We start from the raw sequence: 18,821 nt of genomic DNA, 5'->3' as shown, positions 1-18,821 counted from the left end.
CCACCCCACCCCCTCTTACACTTGTGTCTTATTCAGACTTATTTGTGTATGGGTAGCATCCCTCTTGTTACCCAAGACTAAGCTCCAAAAAAAAGCAGGGATCATGTATTATCAAAACTTTGTACCGTTACCCAGCAACAAACAGAGGTATCTGCATGATAAATACTTAATCATTAGTAATAACTTTGAATAATTTTTGCCTTTCTTTGAATCCCTGTAACTTAGAACAGTGCTTGGCACATAGTAAACATATAATAAATACACACTGATTGCTTGAATTAATTCTTTTTTAGTTTCTTTTAAAATTTCTTCTCTAGGCTGAACATTCAAGGTTTTGCAACTGTTTCTCAAATGATAACATTTCTAATGAAAAAAACACAATTTCAGGTTTAGATGAGACTTCAAAAGCCACGTAGTCATAACAAAAGTCAAAAGCAAGTCACCATTATAACACATAAAACACGTAGTTATCCAGCTTTCCCTGAACAACAACAGTGAGAGGAAACCCAACAGTTTTCAAAGCATTCTATTAAATTTTTGGATGGTTTTAACATTTAGCAATTTCTCCTGACAACAAACTTAAATTTTGTTGTTGTTATTCATGTGTTTCAGTTAGGAACTCTGTGACTCCCAATTTGGTTTTCTTGGCATAGATAGTGAAGTGGTTTACTATTTCCTTCTCCAGCTCATTTTAAAGATGAGGAACTGAGATAAATAGGAGTAAGTGACATGCTCAGGGTCATACAGATAATAAGTGTCTGAGGCCAGATTTGAACTCGGATCTTCCTGACTCCCCTCCTCTCTATCCACTGTACCACCTAGCTGTTTTAACCTAAATTTGCTGGTTTTGCCCTTTGGTACCAAACAAAGAAAGCTGAATCCTTTTTATACATGATAGGCCTTCCAAGTATTTGAGCATAGCATCTGTGTACCCTCGAATCTTCTCTTCTCTAGGCTAAATCATCCCATTTCCTTCAGCCAATTCTTATTTGAACTGGCTCAATGCCCTTCAGCATTCTAGTCCCGTCCTCTGGAAGTGGCTGTTGCAAACAGAACTGAACACAATACTGCAGAAGCAGTCTGACTAGGGCAAGAGTACAGTGGCTCTCCCTGGAAGGCTCTGCCTCTGGGTTCAGCACTTGTTGTCCCGCACATCCCCCTGCTGACTCAGTCTGAACATATAATCTGCTACACCTCGGGTCTTTTGTTCTAAGCATGCCTCCTTTACCTCACACTTATGAAGTATAAGACATTGCATTTGCCCCAAATAAATTTCTTCTTACTAAATCCAGCCCCCAGTGCTCTAGCTTTTCAACATCTTTTTTGGAAACTGTTGTCTAGAGTGTTAGTTCTCCTCAGCTTTGGGTTATATGCAAGTTTCTCACCTTACCATTTAAGCCTTAATTGAAATCACTGATAAAATATTGATAAAAATGGTAAATGATACAGGGCTAAACAGAGATCACAAGGGCATTCTACTGAAGAACTCTTGCCAAGTTGTCACCAAACAAGCCATCACTGTAAATCAAGCATTTCAAACATTCTGAATCTATCAAACTATATTACTATCTAGCCCAAATCTTTCCATCTTTTCCAAAAGTATTAATAGTATGAGAAACTTTATTAAATGAGTTCCTATCTTCCAATCTACCAGTTTAGTAAGTCTGTCAAAAAAAGGAAATTAGTCTAACATAACTACTTGATGATTCTTTGGAACCTTGATTTTCTAAATTTTACTAATTATCTCTTTAATAACTTATTCTATAATTTCCCCCAGAAATTAAGTTTATTGGCTTATAATTTTCAAGCTTGATCCTCTTTTTCTTAAAAAACAAAACAAAACAAAAAAAAAAACCAGAACCTTTATTCTTCTCCAATACTGTGGCATCTCTCCTATTCTACAAAATCTTCCAAATATTATGGACTGTGCCTTAGCAATCACATCAGCCAATTCTGTCAATACCCAAAGATATAGTTCATTAGGTCCAGAAAATTTGAATTCATCAAGGGTAGTTAGGTTTTCTTTTACTATCTTCTTATTGCCTATTTAATGAAAACTGTATCTGTGCAGTTATTGTGGCAGAAACAAGGGTTTATGACCTACACAGCAGTCAGCAATTCTTTAAGTGACCTTTATGTGAACCATGGCCTTTTGCAAAAATAGAATATGGCTTTCCCTCTCCTCTGAGCACTCATTAATTTGTCAATGTCTGTTCTAAAATATGGTGCCTGAAATTATGTCCTCGATATACTCTAACTAGTATAAGGTACAACAGTCTATCTATCTTGTACCTGTATTATTATTGTTTTTAATGATGCTTTTACAATTTTTTCCTATCATATCACCACTATTTTTACTTCATAACTTGCTAACAAACTGAATATTCTTTATCCTATGTTTGAATGTTGAAGTTCTGAACCTAAACACAGACCTTTAAAGCATTCCTGTTAAATGTCATCCCATGATAGCTCAACATTTTATCATTTAAAGACCATCTAGATCTTGATTTTATCAGACATATTAATTTTTTGTCAAAAAAGTATGGATCCCCATGTTTTACCTTGTATCCATTGTCTTCCTTACGGTTATGGGAAGCAGTAATCATTACACCTGCAACTGCTTTCAGTTCTTGAACAGCATAGGGCTGAAAAAGAAATAGTCATAAGTCAATTAATTATTTTATTATTAAATTTTGATTTTAAAATAATCTGTTTTATTGTCTTTATATCCCCCGGGCCTAATATATATCAAGTGCTTGATCATCCCATCTGCTGACTTATTATACAGTTGAATCATAGCTAACAGTAAAAATTGCCAGCATTTACTTAGTACTTCAACATTTATAAAGTGTTTTTACAAATATTATCAGATTTAACTTCACGACAACCAGGGTCCTTGGCATCAGGAGGACCTGACTTCAAATCCAGCCTCAGACACTTGACACCTAGTAGCTGTGTGACCCTGGCAAGTCACTTAACCCTGACTGTCTCTAAACAATAACAATAATCACAACCACAACCCTTTGTGCTATTATTGTTCCCATTTTGCAGATGAGGAAATTGAAGCAGATAGAGGTTAGTGTTTGAGGCCACATTTGAACACAGGTTTTCCTGATTCCAGGCCCAGCCCTCTATCTGCTTTGCATTAAATATCAAAATGCATAAAAGAGAGCAGTAAAAATGATACAACAAATAAAAGACACAGACCCATAGAGAATTTAAATGACTGGATGAATGAGAAAATGCTAACACCATTAAATGTGATGATAGTACAGATACCAAACAGATAACTGATAAAACATTTATTAAGCACCTACTATGTCCTAAATGCAAGCAAGCAAAATAGTACTTATCTGTAGAGAACTCCCAGAAAGCTAGAAACTTTGGTAACTGGGATGTTTCCCTCCTCTTAAGATTAATCAAGGGTGGGGGCAACTAGATGACACAATGCACCAGCCCTGAAGTCACATAGTAAACATATAATAAATACACACTGATTGCTTGAATTAATTCTTTTTTAGTTTCTTTTAAAATTTCTTCTCTAGGCTGAACATTCAAGGTTTTGCAACTGTTTCTCAAATGATAACATTTCTAATGAAAAAAACACAATTTCAGGTTTAGATGAGACTTCAAAAGCCATGTAGTCATAACAAAAGTCAAAAGCAAGTCACCATTATAACACATAAAACACGTAGTTATCCAGCTTTCCCTGAAAAACAACAGGAGGACCTGAGTTCAAATCTGGATTCAGACACTTAACACTTCCTAGCTGTGTGACCCTGGGCAAGTCACTTAACCCTAATTGCCTCAGCAAAAAAAAAAAAAAAAAAGAAAAAGAAAAAAGAAAAAGGAAAAAAGATTAATCAAGGATGCATTTAAGCTTGAAATTATGAGAAAACATAAGGTCCTGGCATATTTACTGCGGCATTGTGACCTTTACATAAGATTGAGTCCCTAGAAACTAACAACATGCTTCAGGGCGTTAAATCATAGAAAACAGAAACCAGGGTTAGTCACAGAACAATAACTTTCATAATAACATATGGTTTTAAGATATATAACCAACATGATTTCTCTCAGTAAATGGCTCTGTTGAATTATTAGCAACCCCGTCTCCTTATTTTCAACTGTCAGTCTATTTGTATTCTGTTGACCATAATACTTGTCCTCAAGGAGCTAATACTTTTTTTCCTTAAATTAAATTTTATTTGTTTCAATTATAAAAAAATCTGCCTCATCTCCTTCTGCTTCTCTGTCCTCCACTGAGAAAGAAAATCTAAAACCCTTGTATAAACATAAACAAACAAAACAAAATCTCACACAGGTGATGTTTAAAATAGTGGTCCAAGTTCATCTACTCTCATCAGGAGATGGGTAGCATGTCTCCTCCTTTATCATTTGAAATTGTGAGTGGTCCTTTTTTTGATGAAGAATTCAAAAATCTTTCAAAATTGTTTATTGTATAAATTGTTCTACTGATTCTGCTCACTTCACTACTTCACTCAGTTATCTATTCAACTCTTCCCAAGTTTCTCTAAAACCATGCCCTTAATCGTTTAGCTGTTGAAATTATTTTTGTGCTTGCTAAAGAGTTTATTTTCCTTAGATCTCCTCTTTGTTCTACCTTCCCTGTTCTTTCCATCTTCTCTTCTCTAAACAATAATAACCAAACCACAACGACAACCCTGGGAGGCAGGTACTATTTTGCAGATGAGGAAATTGAAGCAGATAGAGGTTAGTGTCTGAGGCCACATCTGAACACAGGTATTCCTGATTACAGGCGCAGCACTCTATCTGCTTTGCATTACATATCAAAATGAATTAAAGGGAGCAATAAAAAGCATACAACAAATAAAAGATACAGATTCATAGAGAATATAAATGACTACTTTTTCCTCTTATTTCCTTGTTGAGTATAGAGGAAAAATTGGAAAGAGAAAAGAGAGTGATGCAAGAAAATCATGAAAAATAAATCAAGAGTTTGGTAAAGGAGACACAATAAAATACTGAAGGTAATATCTTAAAATCAGATTAGGCCAAGTGGTAAAGGAGGTACAAAAAGGCAATAAGGTGAAGAATGCTTTAAAAAGCAAAATTGGCCAAATCAAAAGAAGGGCACAAAAATTCACTGTAGAAAAAAATTCCTTAAAAAGTAAAATTGGCCAAATGGAAAGTAAAGTACAAAAGTTCACTGATGAAAATAATTCCTTAACAATTAGAACTGAACAAATGGAAGCTAGTGACTTTATGATAAATCAAGGAACAATAAAAACAAAACCAAAATAATGAGGGAAAAAAAACAAGATACCATGAAATAACTCATTAGAAAAATAACTAACCTGGAAAATAGATCTAGGAGAGATAATTTGAAAATCATCAGACTACCTGAAAGCCATAATCAAAAAAGGAGCATCTTTTAAGATGTTATCAAGGAAAACTGCCCTGATATTCTAGAACCAGATGTAAAATAGAAATTTTAAAAATCTACTAATCACTTCCTGAAAGAAATCCTAAAAGAAAAACTGGGAAGAATATTACAGCCAAATTCCAGAGCTCCTAGGTCAAGAAGAAAATATTTTAAGAAGCCAGAAAGAAACAATTTAAATAAGAGCCACATTAAGGATAACACAAGATGTAACAAAAATTGGAGGTTTTGAATATGATATTCAAGGGCAAAATAGCTTGGATTACTATCAAGATGTGTATACCGAAGGGCAGGTAGGTGCCACAGTGCCACTAGATGACACAGTGGATAGAGCACCAGCTAGTCAGGAGGACCTGAGTTCAAATCTGGCCTCAGATACTTAACACTTTCTAGCTGTCTTACCCTGAGCAAGTTACTTAAGCCCAATTGCCTCAGCAAAAAAAAAAATAAAAAAAATAAAAAATAAATAAATAAAATTGCATACCCAGTAAAACAGCATAATCCTTCAGGGAAAAACTGGACCTTCAATGAAATAGAGGAGTTTTAAGCATTGTTTATGAAAAAATCAGAGCTTTCAGATACAAGACTCGAGAGAAACATAAAAAGATAAATAGGAAAGGGAAATCATAAAGGACTTAATAAGGTTACTGTTTACTGTTTAAACTGTGAAGTTGACACTTGTAACTCATGAAATCTTAGGGCATTTAGAAGAAGTATATATAAACAGAGGGCATAGGTATGAGTTGAATATGAAGGGATAAAACCTAAAGAAATAAAATTAAGGGGTGAAAGAGGAATGAACTGGGAAGAAGGGAAAAGGAGAGGCAGATGGGATAAATTATTTCACATAAAAGAGGCCAAAAAAAACTTTTATACTGATGGGGAAAAAGAAGGAGGTGAGTGAACCTTATTGGATCAAGGCAGAAAGAATATATTCTCTCAATTGTGTATAGAAATCTATCTTGCTCTACAGAAAAGTAGGAGGGGAAAAGGATAAAAAGGAGGGTGAAGTAATAAAAGGGAGAGATCGGGGGAGAGGATGGTCAGAAGCAAAACATTCGAGAAGAGACAGGGTGAAAGAAGAGATAAAACAATAAATTGGGACAAGAGGAGAGTAGAAAAGAAGGAAGTGCAATTAGCAATAGTAACTGTGAAAAAAATTTTGAAGAAAATTTCTCTGATAAAGGTCTCATTTCTCATACAGGGAATTAAGTCAAATTTATAAAAATAAGTCATTCCCCGATTGATAAATAATCAAAAGATATTAACAATTTTCAGATGAAGTAACCAAAGCTATCTATAGCCATAAGAAAAATGCTCTAACTAATGACTGGAGAAATGCAAATTAATATAATTCTGAAGTACCATTTCTTATCTATTAAACTGGATAATAGAACAGAAGAGGGAAATGATAAATGCTGAAGGGGACCTGGAGAAAATGAGATATTAATGCACTGCTGGGCAGTTATAAACTGATTAACAATTCTGTACACCAATTTGGAATTATGCCTAAAGGACTATAAAACTATTCATACCCTTTGAACTAACATTATCACTACTAGATCTATATCCCAAAAGGGATAAAAAAAACAAAAAGGAAAAGGACCTTTTGCAAAAAATATTTATAGCAGCTATTTTCTGAGGGTAAAGAATTGAAAACTGGAGGGATATCCATCAACTGGGGAATGGCTGAACAAATTGTAGTATATGAGTATTTTGGAATATTATAGTGCAATTAAGAAATGACAAGCAGGATGCTCTCAGAAAAACTTGGAAGGACTTATATGAGCTGATGAAAAATGAAATTTACTGTATAGAAAGTAAAAGCAATATTTTAAGATGATATTTACAGTTAATATTTTAACTGTGAACAACTTAGCTATTCTCAGCAATACAATGATCCCAAGATAACTCTGAAGAACTTTTGATGAAAAATGCATATCCAGAGAAAGAACTGATGATATCTGAATACAAATTAAAACGAAACTGAGAGAAATAGAATTGGCAATGAAGAAACAAAACCACCATTCTTTGCAATAATATTACTGAATACTTACAGAAATCAACTAAAAAGCTAACTGAAATAACTATAAAAAAGGTACAGGACAAAAAATAAACTCATATAAATCATCAGCATTTCTATAAATTACCAATAAAATCCAAAAGAAAGAAATAGAAAGAGAAATTAGATTTAAAATAACTGTAGTCAACATAAAATAATTAGGAATCTACATGCCAAAACAAACCCAGGAACTATGCAAACACAATTACAAAACACTTGTCACTCCAATAAAGCTAGATATGAAAAACTAGAAAAATATTAATTGTTCATAGGCAGTCTAAGCCAATATAATAAAAAATGACAACTCTATCTAAATGAATTTACTTATTGAGTGCCATACCAATCAAACTAACAAAAAATTATTTTATGGATCTAGAAAAATAGTAACAATTTTTTTGGAAGAACAAAATTCGTCTGGAAGAATAAAAAGTCAAGAATATCAAAGGAATTAATGAAAAAAGTATGAAGGAAGGTGTCCCAACCACACCAGACCTCAAAATGTATTGCACAGCCCTAATCAAAACAAATCTAATATTGACTAAAAAATAGAATGGTGGATCAAATTAGCCATACAATACACAGTAGTAAATAACCATAGTAATCTAGTATATCATAAAGCCAAAGATCCAAGTTTGGGGGACAAGAAACTATTTGACAAAAACCGCTTGGAAAATGAGAAAATAGTTTTGCAGTATAAATATATTGAGGGGCAACTATAAAGAATGTGTGCGATAGAGAACTATGTGATCTATAAATTTTTGTTCAATTAAATGAAAAAGCCAGAAAAAAAAGAAAACAGTTTTTCAGGAACTAGGTATAGGCCAACATCTCACACTGTATACAAGATAAGGTCAAAATAGGTACATGACTGTTAATTTGTAAAAGATGATAACTTAAGCAAATTAGGAAAGCATGGAATCATTTATTTATCAAATCTGTTATTAAGGGGGAAATACCCAAATAAGAGCAAGTATTACACTATATCAAATGGGTTATTATAATGAAAACAAAAAGTTAAGAAACAATTTTTAAATTATCTCTAATAAAGTTTTCATTTCCCAAATATATAGAGAATTGAGTCAACTTCATAAGAATACAAGTCATCCACAACTGATAATCAAAAGATATATATGAACAAACAATTTTCAGACAAAGATATCAAAGCTAGCTATAGTCGTATAGAAAAAATTACTATTGATTAGAGAAATACAAATTAAAACAAGTCTGAGGGGCAGGTAGGTGGCACAGTGGATAGAGCATTGACCCTGGAATCAGGAGAACCTGAATTAAAATGTAGCCTCAAGAAAACATATGTCTGAGGTACCCCCACATCTATTAGGTAAGCTAATGTGAAAGAAAAGGAAAATGTGGAATGTGGGAAGGGATATGGGAAAACTGGGATACTAATGGAATTGTGAACTGATCCAATCATTCTGGAGAGCAATTTGGAACTATGGCAAAAGAGTTATAAAACTATGCATTACCCTTTGACCCAACAATATCACTAGTAGGTCTGTATCCCAAAGAGGTAATTTTTTTTTAAAGAAAATAGAACGCATTTGTAAAAAATTATTTACAACAGCTCTTTTTGGCAAAGAATTTGAAATTGAGGGAGTATCCATTAGTTGGGGAACAACTGAACAAACTGTAGTAGATGATTGTGATGGAATATTATTATGCTACAAGAAATGATAAGTAGGATGCTGTCAGAAAAACTTGGAAAGCCTCACATGAACTTATGTAAAATGAAGTGAGCAGGATAAGAAGAACATTGTACACAGCAATATTGTGATCAATTGTGAATAACTTAGCTATTCTTATCCATATGATCCAAGACAATTTTAAAAGACTCATAATAAAAAAAAAAGCTATCTGATGAAGAACATATCAGACTATATTTATTTTCTTTATTTTGATCTATTTTCTTTTACTACATAACTAATATGGAAATATGCTTTATATGAGTGCACATATATAACCTAGATCAAACTGCTTGTCATCTCAGGAAAGAGGGAGTACAGGAAAGAAGAGAAAGAATCTGGAGCTCAAAATTTTAAAAAATATTAAAAATTGTTTTTATATGTAATTGCAAAAATAAAATATTATTTAAAAAATAATATAAAGGGGTTCTGAGACCAAAATATTTGAAAATCACTGTAGCAGACGGTTGATGGACTTAGCCACTTCCATCCAAATGGAAAGTTCTGCCGGTTCAGTAACACAATTGCAGATTCCCTTTTGGTCTGGACTTCCTGCCTTGGTATTTTACTGCAGGCTTTAGACTAGGCTGGAGCCTGGAACTAAGGCATTTCCTACTTTTTCTCTGACGTTAGAACTATGTAGCTGCTGCTTGTTTCTGAATGTTTTCCTCAGTACACAGCTTTAGGGCCTATGATTGCCATTCATCCTAGAATGCCACCTTTAATTCAGATCTCCTCAGAAAAATTCTCCATTCTACCCTGGATCTGTGACATGGAACAGAGTAGGCAACAGAGTGAGCAACAAAGCTGCCAGTTGATACACATTCCTGCCATAAGGTCTGCCTCCTTTGTATGGGTCTGAGATTTCTTCTTGCCCGAGTACTTAGCGTCTCCCTATGCTAGAATATTCGGCACTTCCATTCCTGGCCAGAAAAGTATCCATGAACCTATCCATACATCTCTCTTTGATGAGCTGTTCTAGGAAAAAAAAAACTCCTGTGAATTTTTTTAATTTACCAATTAGGAGTGGGTCTGATGTATTTTCCAAATCTGTATAGAGGAGTTATAATGGAAATCTCAACTATGTATCTTCTTGCTATTCCATCATCTTGGCTTAGCTCATGCACTGACTATCCACATTCATTTTTTTCTTAGTACTTAGCTGTGCAAAGTGGACTGGAGCAAAGAAGGTCAAGGATGGAGAGTGGGATAGAAGTCTAAAGAAAGAGTCAATTATTTGGATTGAGAAATGAATCAGGTGTCTGGACTAACTTGAAGGGCCCAGGGTGAAGGGGGAAAAGACCACTACTACCCTCCATGCATATATAGCCCATAGTGTGTGCCTCTGTGATGGTGTGGGAAGAATATGTGCAAGAGACTAGGAAAGAGAGAGGTTTGAGAAGTGGTTATTCCCTTCCCCTCTTTCTCTCTATACTTGCTGCCAGCAAGAACATGTGCAACCTGCAGCAGCAGGAGTAACAGCCAAAGTTTGCATTCTAATGGGCAAAAAACAAGTAAAGAGGAGGTTAACTGGGGCAAGGGCATGGTGACATATAATTAAAATGACACAGAAATGCCGTGAAGGCTCGAGAATAGGAAAGATAAAGGCCTTGGCCTGTCATTGTGCAAAGTGGTCTCAAGAGCAAAATCCAAAGTAGAGATTGCCTAAGGAAGGACGGCATAGAAAAGTCCAGTAAGTGTAATACTATATATCAAAGTCTATTTGATCCTTGTATACCAAAATATTTGTAGCATCTTTTTGTGGTGACAAACAAGTAGAAATTAAGGGGGAAGGAGTGTTCATCAATTGAGAAATGGATGGACAAATTAAATGGTATGTAAATGTATTTCATTATTATTGTGCTATAAGAAATTGTGAAAAGGACAATTTCAGAGAAACCTAGGAAGAGTTGTATGAACTGAAATAGAGTGAAATAAAACCAAAAGAACAGAGTATACGTAACTTCAACATTGTAAAGATAAACAATTTTTCAAGATTTAAAATTTCTGATCAAGGCAATGACCAATCACAATTCCAGATGATGCTATTACCTATCTTCTGACAGAGGTAATATACTCAAGATGAAGAATGAGACATATAAATTTTAGAAATGTCTCAAGTGAGACATCTTTTGTTTGATTATGTAAATTTGTTATGAGAATTTTTTTTTTTCTTTTCTTCCCTAAAGAACAGAGAAAAAAAGTTGTATTCACTGAAAAATTTTAGGAGGTAGAGCCAAAGTGAAAAGGCAGGAACTCACCCAAGTTCTCCCCAACTGCTCTTCAAACAACTTTAAATGATGCCTCAAAACAAATTATGGAAAAGCAGATTCTACAAAAGGACAGGATGAAACAACTTTCCAGTTCAAGACAAGTTAGAAAGTCGCAAGAAAGTTCTATCCCACAGAGTGAGAAGGAAATGCATTCCAGTACAGGCTTTGCCCTAGCACACCAGCAGCTGGCTTTAGAGGTGACCAAAATTAGTGCTGCAGTGGTTGCTTCTAGCATACTAAGTGCACATATCAAAAAAAGGTCAAACAACTTTGTTAAAAGGAAATTATAGGGGTCCCTCTGCTGGCACTGAGTACAGGACTCTGTTGTATTATACAGACTAAGTTCTGGATCCAGGTCATAGGTCCCAAGTGTAGAGGAGCACTAACATACCAGAGTTTATGGCCACAGGGAAGCCCAGAGCCTAGTCATAATATTACAGGCTGAAAAGAGTGCCTGTATTTTCTCACAGACTACAACACAAGCCAAGAAAGTTAAACAGACATCTCTTTAGATGATATTATTTTGTTGGAAGAACTGAAAGTTTACAAACTTCTAGAACTAGCTCTGAAAACAGCAGCACAAAAAAATCTTGAAGTTTGGGACAATACTTCCAAGACTGCTCAAGTAAGCATGGCATAGAAAAGTTTCATCCCAGAAACTTTAATAAACAGTTAAAAGTCAAGAAATAGGCTGAAAAAGAATGAACAACAAAAAAGAATCTCTTCTAGAGAAAATTACTAGGGTAACAGGGATGGTCATAAAACAAATTAGAAGATTATAAGAAAGTAAGAAATTACTATATTCAAAGACTCAAAGACAAATGTGAATTGGTCTCGGGCTCCAAAAGAATTCCTGGAAGAGCTCAAAAAGAATTTTAAAATTTAAATAAGATAAATGAAGGGAAAAGTGGAAAAAGAAATGACAATGATGAAAGAAAATCATGAAAAGTCAATAGAGGCCCAAAATAAAATAAAATAAAATAGGCCCAAAAATAGTGAAGAAAAAAATTACCTCAAAAAACTGGAATATACCAAATGATAAGAGAAAAACTCTTATTAAGCTTACTGCCATTTAAAATATCCTGTAGAAGTTTCTGGATCTTGGGGATGCTAATGGAACAATGAATCAAAATGATATCATGTATCTGTGATTTATCTATTTTAGTATCCCTGAAGATTTTTTTTCATGAGATCCAGGTGTGCCAAAGAAGAGATTAGCATTCCATTTTTTCAAAATAGGCATGGATGACAGAGATACAAAAGTTGAAGCCTTCATCAATCTCAATACTGGAAGAAAGGGTGCACTGCACACATTTACAAGCATTTCACAGTTGGCAGTCAGTCCTGATTTGTTGTATAGGATATATTTGAGTCATACGATGAAATGGTTGAGAATGTGGTTATTAAAGTCCTGTCTACCCAAATGAGTGTCTTGGACTTGACCTTCAATTACTTCTAAGACCAAAGATCATTATTTCTCTTGAACCTACCATTTTGGCCAAGTCATAGCAACAACAGCAGCAACTGGCTCACTGATGTTCTGAAGTGTAATGAGACTAGCAAAGGTGGCCTGGTATTAAGTAGTCATGGAAATGAGTACTACTATGACCAAAACATTTGTAACATTCTTCCCAAGGCAAAACTTGGCAATTTCTTTTATCTTGGCATAAAATAACTTCTGAATAGAAACTTATAGTGTTCCCTATGCTCTTTCTGGATCTGCCTGTCCATGAAAGGACAATGCTTCATATCTGACTATACAAATATGTCATCAAATCAGCAATCAATTAAATTCCTGCATTAAAAATTGGAATGGTGGTGTTAACTGCAACTTTATTCTAATCAAACATTTATGTTGGTGAAGGCAATATTTTTGAGGTAATTCAGTTTCCTTGGTTATTAGCAATGATCTCTACTTTCCCATGCTGGAAAAATAAGGAATAAATGATAAGAAGATCAATGCAACTATGGGTCCTTCTAACCTGATTATGTAACATAACTTGACTTATTGGATCTAAGTGAGGCAGAACAGCTCAAAGTTGTCAGCTTCACTCTCTCAGAGTCTTCAGAGTCCATTAGTAGGACAGAAGTGAAGATGACTGGCATAAGGACAGATTCTGGGAAGATGGTGGATTAAGTTAGTAAATTTCCAACTATACAGATTTTCCCCACAAACAGAACAAATTTGCACCTCCAGGTTAACATAGACTAGTGAAAGATAAAGATTTGGGGCAGACCCAGGTCTAGTCGTCCAGGCACAACCCAAGAAAATCTGAAGAAAGACTCCGGCTGGGATTAACTATGTGAAATACAAACACCCCTGGGCTGGCTCTGCAGAAACACTAAGTGGGGACCGCTGGGTGAAATGGGTTTGGCTGCAGCCTCAGCAGAAAGCACAGAAACTTTCATCTCCTGAACTTCAAGCAGAGTCAGGGATCTGAGTCCAGGAAGACCGAGGGAACCTCTGCTGATTAGGAATGCCGGGCTCAGTTGTGCTACACAGATGTGACCCTGGGGGAAAAGGAACCAGTACACTTAGTGAATACAGAAGCAGTGGAGCAGGGACACTGCTGGCTGGCACTTGTAGGAGGGGAGCTTTTGTTTTGGGATTCCAGGTCGGAGGAGAGAGCTGAAGTGAAGCTAGAGGCATAATTCATATGTATATATAAAAACCAGCAAAGAAGAAAGAACCCAATCATACAAATTTACTATGGGAATAGAGAAGATCAGGAGGTCATCTTCAGAGGAGGTTCCCTGCCTAGAGAGAATTTATAAAAGAACTCAAACAACAATTTAAAAATCAAATGAGACATTGAGGAAAAACTAAAAAACAAAAACTATCCAAGAAAAACAAGAAAATTTTTTATAAGGAGACACAGAATCTTAAAGACAAAAGTAACTCTTTGAAAATTAGAATTGAGCAAGAGGAAGGTCTTTTATAAAAATACAAAAGACCACGAAATAACAAAACAATATAAAGAATGAAAAAATAGAACAGAATGTGAAACATAAGAAAAACAACAGATATGGAGAACAAATCAAGGAGAGAAAATATACGAATAATTGGACTACCTGAAAGCTATGACCAAAAAACAATTCAAGAAAATTGTCCTGGAGTGATAGAAACTGAGGGTAAAGTAGAAATAGAAAAAAAAATCCATAGATCACCACCTCATAGAGATCCTTTGTGGAAAACACATAGAAATATTATTGTCCAAATCAATCCTGAGATCAAAAAGAAAAATTTGCAAGAAACAAGAAAAAAATTCAAATATGTTGTAGCTTCCATTAGAATTATATAGGACTTAGCAGCAGCCACAATAAAAAAAACCACAAGTCCTAGAATCATATATACCAGCAAAGAAAAGAATTAGGCCTGGGGCCAAAAAATATCATATCCAGCAAAATTATCCGTAATACTGAATGAAAAAAATAGACCTTTAATGAATTTGCAGATTTTCAGGCCTTTCTTTCAACCAAACCTGAACTCAATAGAAAATTTAATATGTAAAAGCCAATATCCAAGATTAATTTCAAGTGACTTAAAGTGGACAAATTGTTTTTTGGTTTTTTTTTTTCCTGAGGCAATTCTGAGGTTGGGTGATTTGTCCAGGGTCATACAGCGAAAAAGTATTATGTGTCTGAGGTCGGATTTGAACTCAGGTCCTCCTGACTTCAGGGCCAAAACTCTAAACACCTATCAACTAGCTGTCCCAAATTATTTTTCTTTTTTTAATTTTTTAATTAATTTTTTTTTATTGTTTTATTTTTTACCTAGAAATATATTTCACAATGATCAATTCTGATGAACGTGACTCTTTCCAACAATGAGATGACTGATGCCAATTCCAATGATCTTGTGATGAAGAGTCATCTACACCCAGAGAAAAGGACTGTGGGAACTGAATGTAGATCACAACTTAACATTCTCATTCTTTTTGTGTTGTTCACTTACATTTTGTTTTCTTACTCATTTACTTTCTTTTTTTTTTTTGATCTGATTTTTCTTGTGCAGCAAGGAAATTGTATAAATATATTGATAAATATTGGATTTAACATATATTTTAACATGTTTAATATATATTGCACTGCTTGCCATCTCGGGGAGGAAGTGGGGGGAAGTAAGAGAAAATCTGAAACACAAGGGTCAATGTTGTCAAATTATCTGTTGCATGTGTTTTGAAAATAAAATGACCAAAAAAAAAAGAAAGAAATGTATACCATATGTTTGAGATTAACATCAGTAATTGAGTAGGCTCAAAAGAAATATTGGGGCAGAGCTGAGTATGATCTGAATCTAAAAGGCAAATCCATCTAGGAAAAGATAAAAATAATAATTATATCATACAAATGAGGTGCACAGGAAGAGACGGAGGCATTAGAAGGAGAAGAAGGGCTCATAATTATGAAAATCTACTCACATTGGGAACTGGTTAAAATTTAAAAAATTTAAAAAAAAAGATGACTGGTATGGCTTCAGATGTAGTAGATGACCTTGGTAGCTTCAATGTCTGACCAAGCTCTGAATGCTCTACAATACCCATCTTAGCTGCCTTTGTGGCCATTTGAGCAATTTTTCTCATTTGCCCATTCCACTGAGGGGAAAGTCTTCACAGATTTGGTGTAGACAATTCGTGAATGGGTTTGAAGCCTATCAAAATCTTTGTCACCACTGTCAGGATGCCCATGCCAAGGCTACCCTTCTCTCTTTCACTCCTCTCTTTTTCTGATTAGGAGACACCCAGCTTTTCAGAGCCAAGGCCCAGTAAGCAAGTTGTGTCCTAGACTTGGCTTAACAACTTTGTAGCTCACCCTCTGAATGATCCCAGCCACAGCAAAATTCTGTAATTGTTTTTCACTAGTACCAGGTGGTCCCTGAGCTTGGATAAGCACCTGTAGTTCCCATATTCTGGTCAAGAAGACCTGCTATAAATTAAACTTTTCTCATAGTTGCTGTTACTCTTCTACTGATAGGGCTACACCTTACTTCTTGCTGACTTCGACATCCAAAATGATGATCCACATGATACCACCCTGTTTTTCATCATCTGTGACTCCAATGACTTTCACTGCCACTTTACTTCCTCTCTGTTCTAAATCTAAAAGCTTATATTTAATGTTTCCTTTTCTATCACTTCTTAATCTGGTACTTCTCGGATCCTCCAGTCTACCATTAACATGATCTACAATCACAGATTCTTCAGCCTAATTCATTGAGTTCATTAAACCTTCAAGAGGTTTAACATTATCGTCACTTAGACATCATCCTATACTTCTTAACCCACTTGACATTTCACTAGACACTTTCGGGTCTATGATCTGTTAATTCTTCTAAAAATCTGTAATAATCTATCAAATCTAGACAGCACCACTCAGGCACTGGGGGCCTGAGATGAAAAGGATTTTGTGTGCCATCTGCTGGTCAATAATCAACTGTTCTGAAACTGAGAAATGCCAACAAATAAAATTACAAACATGATTTTTGGATCTATTAATCTTAGAACATGAGATGAAAATCGAATTGGCTATTTAAAAATCCCAAGCAACATATTGTGATACGCTAAGTGTCAAGTGAGTTATAGTATATTCTATTTTTAGACTTGTATTTAGTTGTGAGAAACTTTTTCAAGCTACAATCTGTTATCTCATATTTCCCTAACACAATACTATGAATAAAAGAGTAACTCAGGTATTTAAATATTTGTTGATAATGTTAAAAAGACAATCATTAAATCAAACCATGTGGCTACTTACACAACATACTTACCACAAAAGGTGTAGGAACATATCTTGAGAACAAATACACAGGCACTCCTTTGGACAGCAAAACTGCAGCAGTTAATTTTGCAAGTCTACAAAGAAAATATTATACTTAGTCTCAGATTTTACTTTTCTTTTCAGAGACTTAACTTCTGAAAAATATTCATGCTAACTCTGCATTAAAATATGAAAGATAATACATATCATCAAGCAGCTCAATTTCAAAATCACTGGCTGATTATTGAGGCCCTAAAATCCAATTTAATTCTCATATTAAAAAAAAGAAAATCCAACATTTCTAAACCACTAAGAGAACAGACTCTTTTCTCTCTCTTTTAACTAATGATTCTAAAAAGTCCATGAAGTGGCCAAAGAACAAAAAAATCCAAGGAGGAAAAACAAAAGATGTAGGGTATTCAAAATCTACATAATTTGTCTCTTAATAATTAAGACTTCACAGAAAACCATGAAAAGATTAACCTACACACCAATATTCATTAATAATCACCGCAAAGTTAAATAGGGTAAAATGCAGAAGTAGTCCTTTTTTTCAGCCCCACATTCTTAATCTGAAGTTAAAATGATAGCAATACAACAAACTATAAAATATAAAAAACCTTATACTTTAAAGAAATTTATTCCAGTTACAAATCAGTTTCTGGTAATATTTATTCTGGAATTTGAGTCTTTCAAATACAATTCAGCAAATCATGTTCATATTTTCAATAATCTCATATTTCATGGATCCAATTTAAAAGCAATTTTGCAATTGGATAAATGTATAATGTTTTCCATCCTAATCCAGTTCGATACTTAATTTTTTGAAATATGGATAGTGGACATGATCAATTATGATAGACTTAACTCTTCTCAGATATGCAGTAATTCAAGACAATTGCAACAAAATACCATCTGTATTCACAAAAAGAATTATAGATACCGAATATGGATCAAAATATACTATTTTCACCTTTTTTTTGTTTGTTTATCTTTTCCTTATAGTCTGATTTTTCTTGTACAACACAACAAATACTGGGAGAAAAAAATATGGAACACAAAATCTTATCAAAATAAATGCTGGGACCAGGAGATCATTATATACTTCAACAACAATACTATATGATGACCAGTTCTGATGGACCAGGCCATCCTCAGCAACGAGATCAACCAAATCATTTCCAATGGAGCAGTAATGAACTGAACTAGCTATGCCCAGAAGAAGAACTCTGGGAGATGACTAAAAACCATTACATTGAATTACCAATCCCTATATTTATGCACACCTGCATTTTTGATTTCCTTCACAAGCTAATTGTACAATATTTCAGAGTTTGATTCTTTTTGTACAGCAAAATAACGTTTTGGTCATGTATACTTATTGTGTATCTAATTTATATTTTAATATATTTAACATCTACTGGTCATCCTGCCATCTAGGGGAGGGGGTGGGGGGGTAAGAGGTGAAAAATTGGAACAAGAGGTTTGGCAATTGTTAATGCTGTAAAGTTACCCATGTATATATCCTGTAAATAAAAGGCTATTAAATAAAAAAAATAAATAAAAAAAAAGAAAGTAAAAAAAAAAAATTCTGAAAACTATCT

The 18,821-nt window shown here is 34.4% G+C and overlaps 1 protein-coding gene across 1 annotated transcript in view; it reads right to left on the bottom strand.

Annotated features, from left to right (window-relative positions):
- Positions 1–18,821, bottom strand: part of PGM2L1 (phosphoglucomutase 2 like 1) — a 75,288-nt gene that overhangs the window by 29,777 nt on the left and 26,690 nt on the right. The window contains exons 4-5 of the mRNA XM_031961417.1: positions 17,228–17,312; positions 2,562–2,645 (exon numbers count right to left, since the gene is read on the bottom strand). Of these exons, the coding sequence (XP_031817277.1) occupies positions 2,562–2,645; positions 17,228–17,312 (169 nt within the window). The remainder of the gene's footprint in view (positions 1–2,561; positions 2,646–17,227; positions 17,313–18,821) is intronic.

Source organism: Sarcophilus harrisii, chromosome 3 (genome assembly GCF_902635505.1).
Source record: "Sarcophilus harrisii chromosome 3, mSarHar1.11, whole genome shotgun sequence".
NCBI lineage: Eukaryota > Metazoa > Chordata > Mammalia > Dasyuromorphia > Dasyuridae > Sarcophilus > Sarcophilus harrisii.
Note: the sequence above shows the minus strand (reverse complement) of the source record. Positions and strands in the feature narration are given on the sequence as shown.